Source organism: Anser brachyrhynchus (assembly GCF_964034855.1).
Source record: "Anser brachyrhynchus genome assembly, chromosome: 3".
In the NCBI taxonomy this organism is placed as follows: Eukaryota; Metazoa; Chordata; class Aves; order Anseriformes; family Anatidae; genus Anser; species Anser brachyrhynchus.
The window spans coordinates 77,135,196-77,154,893 of record NC_137696.1 but is presented as its reverse complement, the minus strand read 5'-3'; the positions used below and the strand labels follow the sequence as shown (position 1 = coordinate 77,154,893).

General features: G+C 41.5%; 1 protein-coding gene across 1 annotated transcript in view; it reads left to right on the top strand.

The window, feature by feature from the left end:
- Positions 1 to 19,698, top strand: part of LOC308193664 (uncharacterized protein) — a 92,913-nt gene that overhangs the window by 68,165 nt on the left and 5,050 nt on the right. The window contains 11 exon segments of the mRNA XM_080588597.1: positions 809 to 918; positions 1,065 to 1,132; positions 1,723 to 1,855; positions 2,026 to 2,079; positions 4,572 to 4,739; positions 5,673 to 5,825; positions 9,749 to 9,883; positions 11,530 to 11,682; positions 14,460 to 14,669; positions 16,686 to 16,800; positions 19,516 to 19,646. Of these exon segments, the coding sequence (XP_080444723.1) occupies positions 809 to 918; positions 1,065 to 1,132; positions 1,723 to 1,855; positions 2,026 to 2,079; positions 4,572 to 4,739; positions 5,673 to 5,825; positions 9,749 to 9,883; positions 11,530 to 11,682; positions 14,460 to 14,669; positions 16,686 to 16,800; positions 19,516 to 19,646 (1,430 nt within the window).

Below are 19,698 nucleotides of genomic sequence, written 5' to 3'. Positions count from 1 at the left end.
GCAGGTTTGATCTCAGCTCCCCACATCCCCATTTGGAGGCCAGGGACTGGCTGAACCATGGGAGGGTATCACTGATTGAAAATGGTGTCAAATTCAGATTCCCTAAATCTAATATTTGACTTTCTCATTATACGATGAACATTTAACCATAATCATTGCAAAGACAATGTTGCAGACAGCGCTGAACTCTAATTATTCTGGAATCTGCAGGCAGCTTGAAACAGACTGATAAGAAAGTACTTCTCTCCTCCTCTGTAATGGAGTGTTAATATTTTAGGCATAACAATGCAATCTAAATGCCAGACTTTTTAGCATGTTACATGTTTGCTTTGTACAAAGACAGCATGGGTATTCACAGGCACATAGAGTACAAAAAGAAAAAGTGGACATAAAAGGGACGAAAAATATGCCCAACTGCCTCTGGTTGAGGTTGCAGGCAGCCATAATCACTGTACAGAACTGTTCAGTTTCACACAAAAGCCATGTTCTTTTCTCAGTATTTACAGAAAACTCCTATACACAATTGTGGGCCGGGTCATTATTGACGGAACTGGTCCATAATGAAATTGCATTTTGGCTTTGATACCAGAACAAATGTGATATTGCGGCTCAACACAGCTTTTGCAATCTGTTTGCAATGACATTTACTTTTTGTTGTAAACGTTTTAGGAAAGCTGAGAAACCTTAAGCTGTACAGCACGCCCAGTGTCAAATCCCAGGGATTACTGAGGGATCAATATTTTGTGACAGTGATACCCACTGATGGTCTGTTTTGTTTTCTTTTCTTTTTCTCCCTCTATTCTTGCAGAGCTCTGGAAACATAGGGTAATGCAAGAAAATTTCTCAGTTGTACGACCACAGATAGTTGAAACATTTGTTCAAAGCCTCATGGAAAACTACCAAGAATCAGATACAGAGGTACATATTCTGCATTTCTATCTAAGCGACAATTAAGCCATGTTTACAGCTTTGTTTATTAAAGCTCTTGTCAATCACTGACCTAAAAGAGAAACACATTTCTTAAGCTTTTGAGCTCATATTCAGATTATGTTGTTTTGTAATAGCAGTATTGGCAGCAAGCTTGTGTATTGCCCTGCTGCCTTGTGACAGCTTTATTTCAGATCTCAGGACTGTAATAATGCGAGGATGAGTTAGGGCTGCAGGTTTATATCCAACCGCAGTGCAGGATTGCAGGGCTTTATGCAGGCTTTAAGCAGGGGAAATTCTTCTTCCTGAGTCAGTGCTAAATCAGGGGTCCAGAATTATGTTAGGAAGCAGTTTTATTTTTTTTTCAGTAAAATCTAAAGAAAATATTTACAACAAAATGACCATTTCAGGTTAAAAATCACAATGCATGGGGGTTTTTTGAGAGAAGGGATGTTGGGGCCCAACAGCTCAGGCAGTTTCTGAGCTGGTGAAAACATTTCTCTACTGAAAATTGTCTTTTAGCTTCAGATAGAAAGAAATACGTTATACAGTTCCAGCTAGAACCAGCCAAAAACCTGACAAATTTGTTTACCACTAGATCAGTGAAACTGTAGATTGGGTAAAAACATTTACATTGAATAATTTTATTTTTGCATCACTTTGATATCACAGAAACATTTAATTTACAATAAGGTGACCATATTTCATTTTGACATATGCTGTATATAGCAGCTTGTGACTCAGGCAAGCTGTAAGATTTCTTTTTTGTTTTTCCTAGGTTACTTTTTAAAAAAGCCATTTACAACAGTGTCTTACCGTACTGGGCTGTGACATCATGGCCAGAGAACGCAGCAACTTTGAGACCTACTCCATGTTTTATGAAAATATTCTCCAGCAGCTGCATCATCTGCTTTACCAAAAAGAACAAGTATGCTCAGAGCATTGATTCTACTCTTCAAGAACAGGGCAAAGAGGTTTCTCTGGGTGGGAGGTACTTGCTAAGTAAAAATGAAAGCCAAGCTGTCAGGCTGGGAATTTGCTGAGGTGGAGTTGGGCTACACGAGCACATTCACCGTGCACCTTTGTGCTTTCCTTCAGGAGCTGCATGCAGTGGAAGAAGGTGGCAACCAAGGCGATATGGCTCTGATGCAGGTTGGTGGTGATGGCCTGTTGACTGGTAGGGCTTAGCGGTCCCATTTGGGACAAACACATGGTAACAGTCTCTGAGAAGAAAGGTAGGGGGGCCCTGGGGCTGCTGTTCCTTTGCTCAGTGCCAGAAAGAATTGTGAAATAAAGATCACCTGGAGGCAAAGGTAGTAGTAGTCTGCTGTTCTCTGGTTCGTGTTCAGAATGGATGATATACTGGTAACTTTTTAACTTAACCTTCCACTGATGGGCTTCTCTTCCTACACATTTTCCCAGAGCACTTCAGTCATATGCATTGAGCAAGATAGAAACAGAAGTGGGTCAGGCACGTAGGCTATGCTGCAGTGTAGGTGCCAGGTAGGCTGCATGATGGTTGCATAAACAACTCCCCTCAAGTTGACTTGACTTTGCAACTTCATCTGTGTTTTTTTTAGGATAGCGGGTATGTGTGGGTGGAATTTTCTGAAGAAGTAAATCCAGCCAATAAATTAGAAATGCCATCTTGTGGTATCATGTGATATCCCTATAATCTATTAGCTGAGTTGGAGGCTTGGCTCCATCAACATAAACGCCACTGCTAGAGGCATGTCAGCTTCCACAGAAACCTACAGTACAGAGAAGACTGCTTGAGTTTCAGGGTTGTTTGCACACCAGCGTTGGAATACCTGCATGTTTTTCAGTTTTTGAAAGATTTCAGTTTTTCTTCTCAGTGCTTCTTACCTGTTTCTTGACCCACTTTCTTATGCTCTTTCCAGTTTTTGCCCCCATATCTTTTTTCTGTACAGTGTCCTGTCAGCAACCTGTCTTCTTCCCTGATTTCACTGTCTGCATGTTTTGGGAAGCTGGGGTGAGAGGGAAGATGAGAAACATGTGTGAGGTTTGGGCTGGGTGGAAAGATATGGGAAGAGCTGGTAGGACTTTCCAGGAGTCTGTGTGCACTGGAGTCTCTCCTCCCCTCCCCTTTGCCAGCCCATCACCACCAAATCCCTGTCTCATCTGCTTCGTCTTTCAAGTACAAGACAGCTTATCCCTTGTGACTGGCCAGCCTGAGTAGCTGCCTACTGTCTCTGGGCTCTGCTTTAACCTCAGAAGAGACTTGTTTCCAGTTCCACTTGTCTTCTCATTAGCCTACAGCAATTAATAGGGGCTACTACAAGTCTGAAGAGAGCAAGTTCAGTTGCTCAGGAGAGGTGATAGAAACCATGACAAAGGTTCAGGCATGATCAGTCATAATGGAATAGCAGACAATTTAAAACCTAAAAAGTCTCTAGGGAACATACATAGACCATGTGGGTTTTGTTTGTTTGTTTTTCCCAATGTACTCTGCATTTGACTGACTTTTTGCTGATTTTACAAAAAAAGGCATCCAAAGCAGATGAAAACTAGTTCTGCTCTGAATAAAGATCAACAGAATTTTTCGGTAGGGCTAGAATACATGTATTTTCCCCAACATTCATTTTCAGAAATCTCTAGATAATGCTTTCTGTAAGACAAAAAAAAAAAAGACAGAACATTTCAGTGAGAAACTGAAGTTATTAGCATTTATTACTTAGACCTGGCACGCAGAGGTGCCAAGCAACTTTAAAAGCAGAGTGTGCTGTTGGCTGTACCTACAATGCCTATTTCTTATCTTAATAATGTAATACGCTAAGAATCTTTTTTAGCTTTCCTCCATTGTGCTCATCCAGTTTTAAATGCTATTCAGTGGTATGAGAATGACCAAATTCTTACACCTAGCAATGACCTACCTATGTGAAATGTAAATGATGTCATTTAAATCTCTTTAAATTCTACCATGCACCTTCCTATTTGTGCTAACCTGCGTGCCCTTTCTGAGAGTATGTTAATTGTCAAATATCAACAAATGGAACACATAATTGTTTTTATCGTATATTAAATGGTCTGTATGTACAAGCTTATCAGCAGACAGCACGTGTGCTCTGATAAATGTATTACCTCACAGCTTACTGAACAAAGCCTGGTCACAATTCTGGCTTTCTCTCTGGAGGCAAGGTAGATTATGCTACAGAAGGCCAGGCTCACCTGCAGAGTAGACCTGTGCACAAGATCTTCTCCCAAAATAAGGCTCCCAAATCCTGCTCTCTAATCTCTAATCCTGTTCCTCCCTCCTGCACTCTCTTTTTCTTCTGTCAGTTCTCATACCCACTACATCTTTCTTTCCTGATTACCACAAACAGTCTTTTTAAGGTTATATATGAATCTTCCCCCCTTCAAGGATTGGTCTTGAACTGCCACAATTCTTCCTACTGTTTCCAAGAAGAAAAAATATTTCTAAAACCAACAGAGATGTACCTAATGGATTATGGGTTATTTCAATGTGTTTTTTTTTTCATCTAGCCACTCAGATAGGACGATATTGTCACTCTAATACTTAATTCTGTATCATGCTACATATTCAGAGCTCTGAATCATTTACTCCTAGGCTATGGTGTTTGCTCATCTCTAGCTTTGCTCATTCACTTTCTTTGCTGTGATAGATTGCGGGGCTGAGTCATGGAATGATTATGGAAATAACTGCTCTCAGAGCCCAGGTCGCTGACTTAGAGGAAGAAAATCTCAGTCTCAAAGAGAAGATAAGGAAAGAAGTACGGGATGAATACGAATCATTAGTGCAGAACCTATTTGTGACTTGTGTCCATCTAAAAGTAGGTACAGAATAAGACGGGGTACCTAATTGGTCTTTTTTGTGCTGCTGATAATTTGCCAGTATGTGTAACACTCAAAGGAATAAATTGCTGTAGTGTGCCAGGTGGATGAGTGGGTGAATCATTTATCTCCTGCTGTATATTTTAGAAGCATCCCGTAAAAATGTCTGGTAGAAAAATTGTGTACTTGTTCCAAGACAGGAGGCATAGTCTCAGTGGAACAGGTACCACATTAGAGAGAGTGATAGAAGCTCTTTTTAGTTACTGTGGAGGGAACTTTTTGGATATAATACTTCAGTTTGTAATATTCTACATTATTTTTCTTGAAAACTTTATGGCCAGTGTGTAATAGTATTGCTTACTCTAACAATGCCTTTGTTTTTCAAGTAGTCCACTGGTTCCTGTGGTGCACTATCATATGTCATTACTTACAGAAATAAGGATACCGCAGTCTAGCCTATAAAAATTGACCTGATTGTGACCATGGGTCGCAATAGGGCAACTATTAGCAACTACTGCTGTAAAACAACTGCCTGTAGCAGATCCCCAGGGTTTTTATTCATGATCCATAAGCCCATCAATGTCTGTGATCAGGACAAGAGTGACTTGAGGAATACTGAAATTCCTTTTTCAGTCCTGAGGGTGAGACCATTTTTCACCAGAAAGCCTATTTTATCACCATGGTGCCACCGCTTCCATTAAATGCATACCTCTCAGGATTGCCAATGATTTGTCTATAAATGACACAATTGAAATTCTGCTCCTTGCAATGTCCAGATGTAAGAAGAATATTGCTCTGTCTTCCTGACACATTGATTGTAGGAAGATAATTATCAAGAAAGACCATCTGGTTGTGACTTCTGAAATCTTTTGAATGTTGCTTTTCCCATATGTGCACATTTAATCTCCGGTGGGTTCTGTTTGTAACTGCAGGGGAAGTTGGATGTCTATCGACTTAGCATTGAGCAACGAGTGCTTGAAATCATCAGTGAAGTGAGAAGGGAAGGAGTTGGCAATATGATTGATCTGAAGAAAAAGTTTGGATCCTCTGAAAATAACGGTGACTTGAAAGAATACTTGTCTAAAGTAAGGAAACATATGTATGTCAGTAAATGGACACAAGGATAATAACACAAGGTTAAGCTTGCTGAAGATGGTTTAAGTTACTGCATTCTATCTTCGACATCAGCTGGGTGAAGAGCATAAAGGTGGCCCATTACTAGACTCTTTTAATGGCTACTCATTTGTCAGGCTGTCGTGAATCAATCATCTTTGACTGTGTCTTTCTTCTCCAAGTACAGAAATTTTCAGCCAGATCCAGTCCTTAGATCCTGAATATCTGCATGTATTTGCATTGAGTTTGGTTTTAAACTTAGAAAGTATGGTGTTAGTTTCACTCATGACAGATAAAGCAGAGTTCCTATGTAGGTGAACATCAGAGGTTAAACTTCCATCTGAATAAGTGTAAAAGTGAACTCATATTCAATCACGTCAGACTGTGCTGTCATCTGTTGTCATTTTCCCAATTTTGCAGGGAGGAAACAGAAAATGAAGTTGCAGTGACCCAGATAAATGTGTTGATAGGTGTTTTATCTTATTGTGCAAGCTGTTCACACAAAAAAGTTGGGACAGAATCCTTTTTTTCCATTTGGGGTTACTTAGAATAAGAATATATTCAACTTTGTTTTGAAAAAGTGCCCCCCAAATTGATGTTCTGGGAGTTATAAACTAAAGCCTGGGAAGTAATTTTGAGGCTACAATTTCCAAATCAATCCCTTTTATAGTCAAACACATCTCTCCTTGGTAAAGTTCAATTTGTACTGAAACTATGATAGTCAGTCAGTGAATACAAATGAGATCAAATGGATAATGGCTAAATACTTCTGTCTGAAGCAAATATGCCTCCAGATCTTTCAAGCAGAGAAGTTTGTAAAACAGGATATAAATGTAATACCACTGTAGTGAGAAGGGCTTTCGACCCTCCCAGTGGACCTGGGGGATAGGAATGCCCAGAAGTAAACGAGGAACTAGTGGAAATGGAAGAGTTCCATGCTTGAGAAGGCTGCAGGGAAATGTCCACATTCCCACTTGGAAAGGACAGTGTGCAGAGGCAGAGAACAAGGAGAGCGGAGAGCTCACATGCAGTCCAATGGCTACGGTGTGGGCAGGGTCATGGAAACTTGTTGAGCTGGTGCACACAGATGGAGCATGGTCCTGGGTGCTTACAGGGTGTTTTAAGAAGGGCCAGCAGGGAAGAGGAGCAAGAATTGGACTCAGTGTATGGAGTTCATTCTCTGGACAGAGCTGTTGTGTGAGTGTGGAGATGTCCTCCTGAAAGCCTATGAGTCAAGGTCAGAGGAGGGAGGAACGTTGGTGATGATTAATGACTGTGGTGGGAACCTCCTGCAAACTACCTGATCAAGAGGATAAATTGGATGGGCTGTCTACCGGGTGCTAAGAAAAGCATTCTTGACTAGAGGGCTTGGTTTTCATGGAGGTTTTATCCCTCTGGAAATCTACTGGAAGCAGAACAAAGCATTGTGAAAGCACAGGCAGTTCCTAGACAGCATTAGTAATAATATCCTAAATGCAAATGCTAGAGAGCCAGCCAGGGTAAATCCCTATTTCTGCTGCTCACAAACAGGGAAAATCTTGTGGTATCATCACAGATGTCATCTGACGCTGCAGTGACAGAAAAGATTTCAGGACCAGGAGGAAGGTTGCAAAATTATGCTGCAGCACTGGGACTTGAGACTTCTGGAGAGCAGACTTATTTAGGGAATTGCTAGGCAGAACCTCTGTGGAAACTGCCAAGAGGGGAAAAGGTGCTCAAGAAAGCCAGTATATTTTTTAAGAAAACTTAGATTTCAAAACCAACTGCCCTGTTATACAAGAAGACCAGGGAGTTTATCAGAAACTTGGCCTTACTTGACTTAGCAAGGATTTTCTTAAATGACTAAAATGCAAAAAGAGATATTGCAAGTAGAGGAAACATGGACAGGCCACAAAGGCAGAATCACAGAGTTCAGACCTATAGTGATGAAATTAGGAAGGCCAAAGTTCAGATAAAACTAATATGGGGCACATGGGATAAGAAGGTGAGTTGACACTAGATCATAGAATATCCTGAGTTGGAAGGGACCCACAAAGATCATCGAGTCCCACTCCTGGCTCCATACAGGACCACCCAAAAACCAGACCATGTGTCTGAGAGCCTTGTCCAAATGCTTCTTGAACTCCAGCAGGCTCAGTGCTGTGACCAGTGCCCTGGGGAGCCTGTCCCAGTGCCCGACCACCCTCTGGGTGCAGAACCTTTCCCTAACCCCCAGCCTGACCCTCCCCTGTCCCAGCCCCATGCCGTTCCCTCGGGTCCTGTCGCTGTCCCCAGAGAGCAGAGCTCAGCGCCTGCCCCTCCGCTCCCCTCGTGAGGGAGCTGCAGGCCGCCATGAGGCCTCCCCTCGGCCTGCTCTGCTCTGGAATGAACAAACCAAGGGACCTCAGCTGCTCAAACGTCTTGCCCTCCAGACCCTTCACCATCTTTGTAGTCCTCCTTTGGACACTAGTAATTTTATGTCCTTCTTATATCATGACACCCCAAACTACACAGTACTCGAGGTGAGGCCACAGCAGTGCAAAATAGACTGGGACAATCCCTTCCCTCAACAAGCTGGCAATGCTGTGCCTGATAGTAAAGGGCAGTGCAGGGACACCTTTCAGTGCAGGGACACTTTGAAAACTTGAGGACTTGATTTACAAAAGCCTTGTGAAGGTCATTAAGGAGAACTACAAAGGGGATGCACAGCCCCATGCATTGGTACAAGCTGGGAGCCACCTGGCTGCATGGAAGCTCTGCTGAGAAGGACCTGGCGGCTACAGTGGCAAGCAGAATACGAGCCAACAGTGTGCACAAATGGCAAACTGCATATGAGGTTACGTTAAGAATGGCCATAAGACAGATGAGTGTTGTTATTCTACTCAGCACTGATGAGGTGGCACCTGGCACAGAGCCCTGTAGAGGGGCCTGGTGGTATGAGAGGGGTGCTTGAGAAAATGCAGAGTCTAGCGGGTGGCTGCCAAAATGGCCACTGGCCTGCTGTGGAGTACATTGCCTACAAGGAGAAGTTGAGGGAGCTGATCTGGTTCAGTCAGGCAGAAGGGAGTTCAAGAGGTGATCTAACAGCAGCCTTCAACTACAGGAATCAAAACCAGAGCTGAACTCTTCTTGGTAGCAGCAGATGGTAAACAAGGGGCTGCAGGCACCAGTTGTGGTAAGGGAGGTTCCTGCCAGACATAGGGAACACTTTATTAAGAGGGTGGTGCAGCAGCAGGACAAGTTGCATGGGGAAACTGTGGGAGCTCCACTTCTGGAGTTGTTCAAGACTTGGTTAGACAAGACCATAGTGGGCACGGCTTAGTGTTGTCAGCAGTCCTGCTTTGAGCAGGAGGTTTGACCAGATGTCCTGGGGCCAGGACCTCCAGAGGTCCTCTGCAACCCTTTTTTCTATAACTTTTGTGTAAAGAAACTGCTTTCCTCTGCCTTAAGAACATTTTCCAGGAAGAAGTTGCTATTCTGAACAAAGAAAAAGAAAACCTGATGACTGTACTTCTTATGAATCCACTAATTTTGTTCTTAATAAGGACATTGTAATTAGGGTGAACCAGGCTACTAATAGTGTATGAACCAGAATCTCCATCTGGCATAATTAGAGTGTTTATCACCATTAACCGTGCTTCATTTCTGAGGGGCTTACCTGCTTGCTATTTTGGATTAGATTTCTTCCATTTTTTTCCCCAGTTCCTGGACAATGTTCACATTTCCTGTTTCCCTGGAGACACAGTAATAAAGTTTATTGGCAAAGGCTGCACTGGTTCAAAGTTTGAACATTTGAAAATTAGAATGAAATACAAATAGTTGCCTGCTTTCTCAATTGTATTTACTTCAAAACCACATATATATCTTGGGGAAAGTAATCTTTGTGGGTGTCTACTTTTACGGATGTCTTCTTTAGCAGGAACAGCTGCAGCTCTTGCAGGATGAAAATATCAGGCTAAGCAAGCTGGTGTGCAAGCTGAAGGCTCTGAACCATTGGAAGCAAACCACTCAGAAGGCACGGCTCTCTGCAAAACTGAGAGATGCTGAGAAGGTTATATTTCCCTACCATTTCATCTGTTTTTAGTGTCTAATTTTCTGCTAAACTAATGGTCAGATTGGTCAGACTCATTATTCAGTGAGTTTATAGGCTTTCAAGGTAACTGCAGGTTTTAGATATAAAACTTTTTCCCCTCTAAGTAGGAGGTTTAAGGGTGGTCTTCAGCTGTGAAGGGCATGAAACAAATCTCTGATGCTTGCTTGAAGCAAGAGCCTAGGAAGTATGAGCAGCCTGCTAATTCTGTTGTTGACTTAGAAGAGTAACTATAATATTTTACCAAAATAAACTATTTCACAACTGACCAAACCATATGAAAAAGAAGACAGGCAGATATGAAGTGAAAATGAACTAGACGGTTTGCTTAGGAGATGGCTGAGGTTGTTTTTTGTTTTGTTTTGTTTTGAAATTGGTATCTGCTTAAACAAAGCAGAACACAGCATGAGGTTTATAAATTTAATTACAGAAATACAAGATGAAGCACAAAAATGACTAAATTAAACTAAAGTGAAGATGGATGGAAAGAAAAGTGCCTCACTGCTTTAAATGAGGCTGATTAGAATGGAACAAACAGGTTATTGATTGTTACATAGGTTAATTAGCTGCACATGTCAAGCGAAGGGAAGGCAGAGTGGATCATATTTGTTAACTTAAAAAGAGTGAAACCAAAATGTTTTTTCTGTACTTGTTAATTTTGAAGCCAAATAAAACTGAATATGCATGCATTCAGTTCAATTATATCACAGAGATGGTAAATTGGTATAATATTTTATTAATTTATTAATTTATATTAGGTGTAGATCAGCCAAAGATGGATTGAATTATTGAAAACTTGTAGATTTAAATAAGAAATAAGAATTATCTTCACAGTATTTAAAAAAAAAGTCTGAAAGAAAAATAAATGGGAAAATTTGGCTTTTTTAAATGATAAACTAGCTCATCTTGCTGAGACAGAATTTTCTTGTGTCTGATTCTGCAATGACCCAGCATATCTAAGAACTGGTATTTCACTGTCCTCCACTCCAAGTGCAGAGGATCCTGGACCTTGCTTATAATGGGAAAGGAGAAAGAGCTGTTAAATCTGTGCCTGACATAGTATCATGTATATACATATACCTTTACATTTGTGTTTAAAACAAACAAAAAGACCCTACCCAGAAGGAAAACAAGCTACATCACACATATTTTTCCTTTACAGATAATGAAGGAATAAACAGATTAGTAGATGGACAGCTCTTTCTAATGCACAAACAAGATGAAGTTTTATTCCGAGCTTGTTTACACAAAAGAGCTTGAATTGTTGATGTGGATGTAATTAAAGAGGTGCAGTAGTACCCACATGAAAGATTGTTATTATTTTAGTTAAAAAATACTGTCATCTCCAGCTGGAGTAATTATTCCTGTAACTCTGGTCAAAGCAAGAAAAAAATATGCAGATTTTCCGCTTTAATGAACCTCTCCTGTCCATTCTGTTCCCCATTTTGCCTTAAAATAATCCAGCCTCAGTTAGAAGAAAATGTTAACAATTCAATCCTGCTCTACTAAAAATCTCTTAGAGATTACCTTTCAAGAAACCTACTGTTATATGGAAGAGAGAAAATCACTGCTCTCATAACTGTTCCTGTTATTTACTTTATTTACAGGAAGCTATTCAAAACAAAAAAGAGTGTCTGAATGCTAAGATGATGGCAGAACAAGAGGTGACTTCATTTGAGGGTCAGCTCACGTCCATAAGGAAAGCTCTTGTAAAATCTCAAGCAGACAACGACAAGCTAAAGAAACTGCTACATAAACAGGTATCTAAGTTAAAGAGCTCCAGGTTCATCAGCATAGCAAGCTGAATTCTCCTCTCCATCTCACTTGCTTTAATGAGGATTTTGCCTACTGTTACTTTGAGAGAAATGGATTCAAAACCAACTGCATGATACAATTACTGAAGCTAGATATGTATTTTATAGCATTGAAATAGTGTGTTCATTTGAGCTTTTTCACAACTTCAGGTAGAGAGAACTAGGGAAAAACTGCAGCATCTTGTATAAAGTTTAAGTCACATGCCAAAATGACAGCTGCAGGCACTATATTCATATATGTGATCAACATTGCCTGATCTATGTTTTTGCAGAAGAAAAAAGACATTTGATATTTTATTCCACAGGCAAAAAAAAAAAAAAAAAGTTACAGATCTTGAGTTTATTAATCTTCTACCCAATCATTAAATTTCAAGGAAACATTTAGACATGTTGTCATTAAACCCACAACAAAATCATTTCACGTTTTTTGCCATCCTAATAGCTTCATGGATATATCACTGCCCCAACGAGCTCCCTTCTACACATGGCTACATGTGCTGAAATGGCTCGTTCCTCAAAGACAAACTGAAAAGTGTACCCTTCACTTGCAACATAATTAATGCCAAGTAACATGACTATGGAAAATAAGCCTTGTCAAACCAACCTCATTTCATTCTGCTGATAAGATTACAAGTTAGATAGATAAGCATAATGCTTGAGATGTAAAACATATTTGGAAAGACCTTGTAACATGTGGGTTAGCAGCATACACCTTCTGTGTTTTAAATTTTAGCATTATGCAATATCAATAAAAATGCTACATGGATTAAGAACTAGATTTTTTGACATCTTAAAAATGTGTTATTTTTATTAAATGAAGATGGTTTCTGATGGATTTCTACAGGAACTGGTAGCAGAATTACCGGTATTCAACATTTTGATCAGTGGCTTGGAAATAAATGCAAAATTATAGATTAAAAAGTTTACTGATGACATATTTGAGTAGGAATGTTAGTGAATTTGATGAGCCACATTTAGTGAATAATGGTGTGGGCAGAGCAGGTGTACAGAGTTGTACAGAGAGCTTGGTAACTTAACTATCCCTCCAAGAAATATTGCGGTTTATGAGTAGATACAGAATGAGAAGAAAGAAAGGCTTCTACAGAACAGGATAACAGCATCCCTACAAAGGACAGGGATTGTAACAGGCAAATGAATGCAGTGGAAGGAAAGGATGGATGCTGCAGTCTTTTAGTTTGTAACCAGCAAAATAACACATACACATTAAAAATGGGTTTGCGTACAACATGCTGCAATACTGCCTCTGGTTCCAGAGTATGCTATAAAAAGATGAGAAAATACAAAGAGGATGTGGAAATGGATTACAAAAAATGATTTGAAGTCTGCAGAAAACAGTCTAGAGAAGGACCCAATCTATTGTGCCTATCTAAAAGGAAAGTGGCTTGATTATAGTCTCCAGTTATTTTGTAGGGAGAGAACAGCAGATCTTAAAGGGTCCTTAGAGAAAGGTGTAACAAGAGGCAGTACCTAAAATTGGAGGACAGACAAACTGAAAATTGGAAATAAGAAACAGTATTTTCAAAATGTGATTAACCATGGAAATGACAATACGTCTGAGTATCCTTAAGTCAAGACCAGATGCCTTTCTGAGAAAGATGGCTTAGCTAAACCAACTTGCTCATTCCAGTACAAGAGTAATCGATGTAAATGTTGTGGCATGTGATATTAAAAAGTCAAATCTGATGCTTAATTGTTCCATCCTGAGCTTGTTAGTCTATGAACCTCCAGTCTTAGTATGGCTTATAGAGCTTCCCAGTGAAAAATATTTGGGGCCTGAGTGCTTTGAGTTCTGACTTTGTGTTCTGATTTTTTTGCTGGTATGGTGTTGCCTTTGGATGATAAATTGGTTTTCTGAACAGACAAGCTGCCAATTTACTTCCAAAAGACCCACTGCATCTACCATCTTTCTAGTAGCTGTTTTTGTTATTGGTTTTGTTTTTTCCTTCAGTTTCTGACATCAGCTTCTGGTTCTTTCTCTTGCTTCTAATTCTTTCCTTTGTATAGATAGTGATGAAGGTGTTTACAAATTGCAGACTCCATTCCACAGCCCTTGGCTATACAGGACAGCTTGACCCAATATGTGTGATTTGTAATACCACTGCATTCAGTTGTGATACAGATTCTAAAATGCAGCCACACTTAACTGGCTTTCTCCACACACAGTGTATAAACAGCAATGTTTGAAAATGCCGTGCTCATTTTTCCCCTCTCTTTCCTTGTTTATATTTTGCTTTTAAAGACAAGTCCCACATGCAGACCAGAGGCTGGTTGCAGAAAGCAAATTACAGCAGAACGAGGAAATTGGAAACAACTGCCTTCTTGTTTATTTGCAATTGAACAAGTTCTACACACAAATGGTGTTTTGAGGCTTCTCTCTCACACAAGCAATGCTGTAAATACAAAACTCTGTTCCCACTCCCCCTTACGATTCCCATGTGCTCCCCTTTCCTGCAACCCAGATTTTATTTTGAGTTTAGGTCTGACTGTTCCTTTCATAAGATCTGAAGATAATTCAGATTTGTTTACCAACATTTCATTCTCTTCAACACCAAGCCATGTGGTATGGGGTCTCTTCTCATTCAGCTCAGCTGGGGATGACATCTCAGGACTGGTCACCAGGGTTTAAAAAGAAATCTAAAAGGTGGGTATGAGAATTGGGGGAAGCAATCCAAGTCTGAAACTTTCATGATCTTGTGTTGTAGAAACAAATGCTGTTGGAAATGGGACATCAGATGACCCAAGAAGCTAGGAAAAGAGAAATTCTCAGTGCGATGAAAGCTGAAAATGTGGAGAAGATGCTTGAAGAAATGGAAGAAAAAGAGCAGAGACTGGAATGCCTGACCAAGGGAGCTGAAAAGTCTTCTAAAATAGGCCAACTTCAACAAAAAAGGGTCAAAAAAGAAATGCAGGAGGTAAACTCTAAGTATGCATTCAAAGAACAGAAATGATAACATTTCTGGAGCAGCATCTCCAGTTTTAACATCGTCTAGCTACATCTGAGTGTATCCTCTCAAGTGTCTGAGTTTCACGGTGCTTCACAGCAGCCCTCCTGGTGCTGTGGCCCAGGGTCTCACAGCAAGTGGCACTGTGCTGGGCACTATGTGCTGGGTGCTTGGGGTCACGCTCCACCTTTGGGTGGCATCTTGTGTTTCTGGTAGCTGTTGAGCTTGCTTCGGTATCTTTGCCCTACAGAGTGAGTATCATTCCCCTTATTTTAGAAATAAACTCTGTGTGAGTTCATGGTGCTGGTGCAGTGGGAACAAGCACACAGTGCTCGACAGAACAGCCTTGTGTCCCCGGCAGGGGCTTCCCCCAGTGGTATGCCCCACGTCTCTGCTGCAACCACCTGGTGACAAGAGGGTCACCAGGCTAAATGGGGTGAGGGTCAAGGGGGGCTTCACTGGGGATCTGTCTCCCTGCTGGGGCCACTGGGTCTGGAGTGCCTGGCACTTCCCTGTGACATTTCCCAGGCGGGGCTTTCCTACCTCTGTGCCAGTGCTGCAGAGCTGATAAACTGCTGTCCTTTTGCTTTATCTACTGTGCGTGCCATAAACCCTCTGCCCTTACCTCTTTGTTTTGCATACATTACACTGGTGTTTCCCAGATTCTGAACTGCCAAATTAACATAGGGGGAAGGGGACAGCTTTAACTCCGTCTGGCCATGGAAATGATATTAATTTTAACTAAACTGATGCCATTGTACCGAACCAATGTATTGACTTTAAATTGGTTACTGCATTACTAGTCGTGGATTTAGTGTAACTGAGTAACCAGGTCCACTTTAAGAGCATCCCCCTGTAAAAAGGACTCTAGAGATTTAACTACTTCAATTTAAAAATGGTTTGGCCAAGTAAATCTCTGTGGATAGCGCAGCTGGTAGAGTGGGCTCTTGGCTGTGAAATGTGCAGTGTTTCTTCTGTCGTGTAGCCTGTAGAACAAAATACTGTTTGGAAACTGCTTGATTAGAGTTTAACTAGATGAATCCATCTACTAACTGACAGCTTTGCTACCACTGAAGTCTCCTAGCCCTTGTGTTCTTGATCTAGAGAGAAAGCGCCTTGTAAATGTATCTGAATGCCTCTCCTGTAAGCCAAGCAAGCATATTCTGTCTTCAGTCATCTGAAGCACCAAGGTGAAAGCATTGATTGTTTGTTTTCCAGAAAGAGTGAGGATGACAAATGCCATTCTGCTGGGATTAATTTCCAGGCTGCTGGCATGTTCCCTCAGCAAAATCGTAGGATAGTGAGAGACTGCTACACAGCCAAAGCAGTGGGTGCAGACACGAGGCCACTGATTTCAGTGTTTTCTGTCTTTGATGGGGCTCTGAGCTGGGGCTCTGCCTGCTGTGTTTGCAAAATAACCCTTCAAGAGAGCAGAGTTGGCAACAGCTGGATCAGCCTTTGAGGAGAGCAGAGAGGGCAATGGCAACTGCAGTGGGGAGGCTTTTGCCATGCAGCAGTCCCGGCCACAGGTAGCACATGTGATCATTAACACCAGCAAGCTCTGTATTTAAACTTGGCTGGTAAACTGTGCAGTCTGTGGGAGAGGTGAGGGAAAAGCTGCCTGTTTTTTCTCATACCTCTGCCCTGAAACTGGAGGTAGGGTTACACACAGAGAACAGTGAGAGAAGTCCTCTGTACTGGTTTTATTTTCCTCCTGCAAAGCCTGAAATACAGATTCCAATTAAGCAATAATGACAATGTCAATTTGCCCTATTTCTGTTGTGTTTTGCATTTAGAGGGATCATGGATATGCTTAGCAAAGCTGTAATTACAGATTATTACAACCAGCAAGAAGTGATAGTCTCTCATTCACAAGTGCACACAGGGCATCAACATTTTTTCCTCTAAATCTAGGCCCCTGCTTTGAGCCAGAGTTGCTGGATTATGAATTTTTGTTGCTGCCATTAATCCTCTTACACCTTTTAGATAGGAAGCCAGTTAACCCAAGAGTGCAGTTTCAAACTGGAGACCTTCCAGCACGTTGATGAACTACCATGTCAAGTTTATGGCCTGGAAGCTTCCCAGAGGAATGTGACTGCAGGTAAAGACAGATTGTGTTGCAACCTGTTTTCTTGGGGAAATAAGTCTTACGAGCTATGTGTCCACCTCCCTGAATCCCTCCTTAACCTCTGAACCGCCAGGCAGCTTCAGCCAAGTAGGAAAGAGAAGACCTGCTCCATAACTTAAGTGCCTAGGTGGAAGGGAAAGACCTAAATCAGTCTCGGGAAGTGATTCCTTCCCTCACTGCAGCTAGCTGCTCAAGCAGTACAGGAAACATTGAGCCCCAAGTTAATAGCTTTAAACCACTGCTTATGTCATCTTTTGCTTTGTAGGGACATCAGGGGAAATATGAGGGGTCTGCATTCAGAGGAGTAGGCAATTACGAAACCAAGGATCCCAAGTGGTAGAAAATCAGGCTTCATTAGTGCCTCTGGTCTTCACAAATCATGTGGACCAGTGAAACAAATTGGTACACCGGTAATTTGATGAGCTGCGTGCCTATGAGCGTAGGTGTCTTTAGAGGAGCTCAAAACAGCGGTGAGAACTTCCTAGCCCTTAAACAGCTTAACCTGGAACTTAAAGCTTTAACAAAAGTCTTCTTTCTCTGCTGCTTGTTAGGTATTTTTTTTATATTTTTTTAATACGATGCTTACATAATTCATGTAGCTTAGAACACTCAAATAAGGATTTCTACTCCTATCTGCCTGAAATTGCTGCTTTTCTCTGTGGTATCAAAATCCTACTGGGGCTTCAGCCTGAGAAACTCATGCAGATGACGGGTGATACCTAAATTCCTAGTAAATTAAATAAATAGGAAAAAATAAACAACAATCTTTCAAGGTGCAGCTCTATGCCACGAAGAATATAAAGTACCACAGATTTAGTTACAGTTTCCTTCTGCAGGAAGATGCTAGTTATTCCTGCCAGAGGAAACTGAGAAATGCTCGTTAGCACACTGCTGAAGACAAGACATGAACCAATCATGGAGAAATAAAGCACAAGGAGGTTATCTTTAATTAATGCACACATCTGTGTGGTTTCTATGGCTCTAAAACAATCAAGTTCAGGGGAAAGTTTTGTGCAAAAATTCTAAGTCTGATGCTACTGAGCACAAGGAAAGCAGGTGAGAATGGAGATTTTTTTTCCCTGCAGTAAGTTACCGTTGTTAAACAAGATGCAGAGCTGGAGAAATTGTCTGAGGAGCTTGGAGCTCTCTGTTGTAAACAGAGGACTTCCATCAAGCTATAGACACTTAGTCTGAACCTCTGCAATATAGTCTAGCTACCTTTTTTCTATTCATCTGTAGATGAATGTTGTGAGGTGTTTTTTTTCCCCCTTCAAAAAGGTAGGAGGAATACTGCAGATCTGTTGTCCCATAGTACAAGCAGTGTAAGAAGTCATTTTCCAGGTGATATCAAGATTAAATAGCTGTAATTTTTGATGCATTAATACTAGTACTCCTCATAAGGCAATCCAGACCTACATCATGTAAAAATCTGTCTTTTGTACTAGTCTGAGTAACACTAACCTGACTTCAGACCTACAGCATTTGCAGTAACCCTTTTTTGACTGTAAAGGCAAAGCTGTTTTTGAAACAAGTCACGTCACCTCCAGGAATTACCTGCGTAGACTAGGCCGTCAGCTGGTTTATAAGAATAGAATCAGAGAATCATAGAATAGTTTGGGTTGGAAGGGACCTTAAAGATCACCTAGTTCCAGCCCCCCCGATCTGAGCAACCTAAGCCACATCCTCTAGCTCTTCCTGTGCTCCTCCTCCATCTTCACATCTTCCTCTTCTTCCCTCTCAGCTGTGCTGAGCAGTGGCCTGTCTGGGCAGTGTAAAACAGCTGCTGCGCTTCTCCCTGGCTTCCTGTGGTGCTTGTGTAGTCACTTCTCTCAAGCCCCCTGCTCCAGGCTGCAGACACTGCCTGCGGTCTGCCTGTGGGTAGCTCTGGGAGATGTGTCTGCTCTCCTGGTGCTTCACGGGAGGCCAAGTGGCTTGGACAGATGTCCTGGAATAACACCAAAAAGAGCTAACCTATACAGTCCGGAACATTTTGCATCATAGCTGAGGAAGAGGAACACCTTCCCAGAAAGTACAGGGTTACAGCTACGCAGCAAAACACCCTCACTTCTCACCTGCAGTTACTGGCAAGGCTAAGCGATGGTTTAGATGCGGTATGGCAACACCACGCCCTACACAGATACCAACCAGGGTTAGATCGCGTTAGGGGTGATGCCAACCACAGCATTTTGTTCAGCAGGCTGAAGGGTGGTGTTGAGTGCCTGCGTCTCTCCTTTTGAGAATCCTAAAAGGACAAAGACTGGAATTCACCAGGAGCACATTATTAACCCCTCCACTCGCACATCTTTTGATGTTGGCTTTTAACAGGACCACAGAAATCAGAGTTGTGGGGAAAATAGGTGCATGTAATTGGGCACAATTTTTTTTGCTTCACTGATCTATTTCCTGCTGGAGAAATAAATGCTGATACCTTCATTACTATGAATGAAAAGAGCTTAGAGTGAGCTGTTATGTAAAAATACTGCAAATAATTTTTTTCTGCTTCATGTTAAGATCATAGTGAACCACTTTGTGCAGGACAGGCAAGCTATTGTTAGCACTGCCCTGAGCATTCACAGCTCACTCTCTTTCTGTTGTTGTTGTTAACATTCTGCTAGAGATCAGAAACAACAGCTGTGGCATTTATTCAACTCAAGTTCCCCTTTGGCTGTGTTGTCAATAACACTCCAGGTTCTGCAGCTCAGGTCCGGAGGAACAGGCCTCCAGCATCCACTCCGCTTCTGGATTACAAGCGGCACCCTTCGAATCCTGACCCAAGAAGCAGCACCGTAAAAAGAAGAAATGCTCAAAGACCAAAGACAGTAAGAACACTGGCACTGGTAACAGCAGTCTGAGAGAGCTGCAAAATAAGCA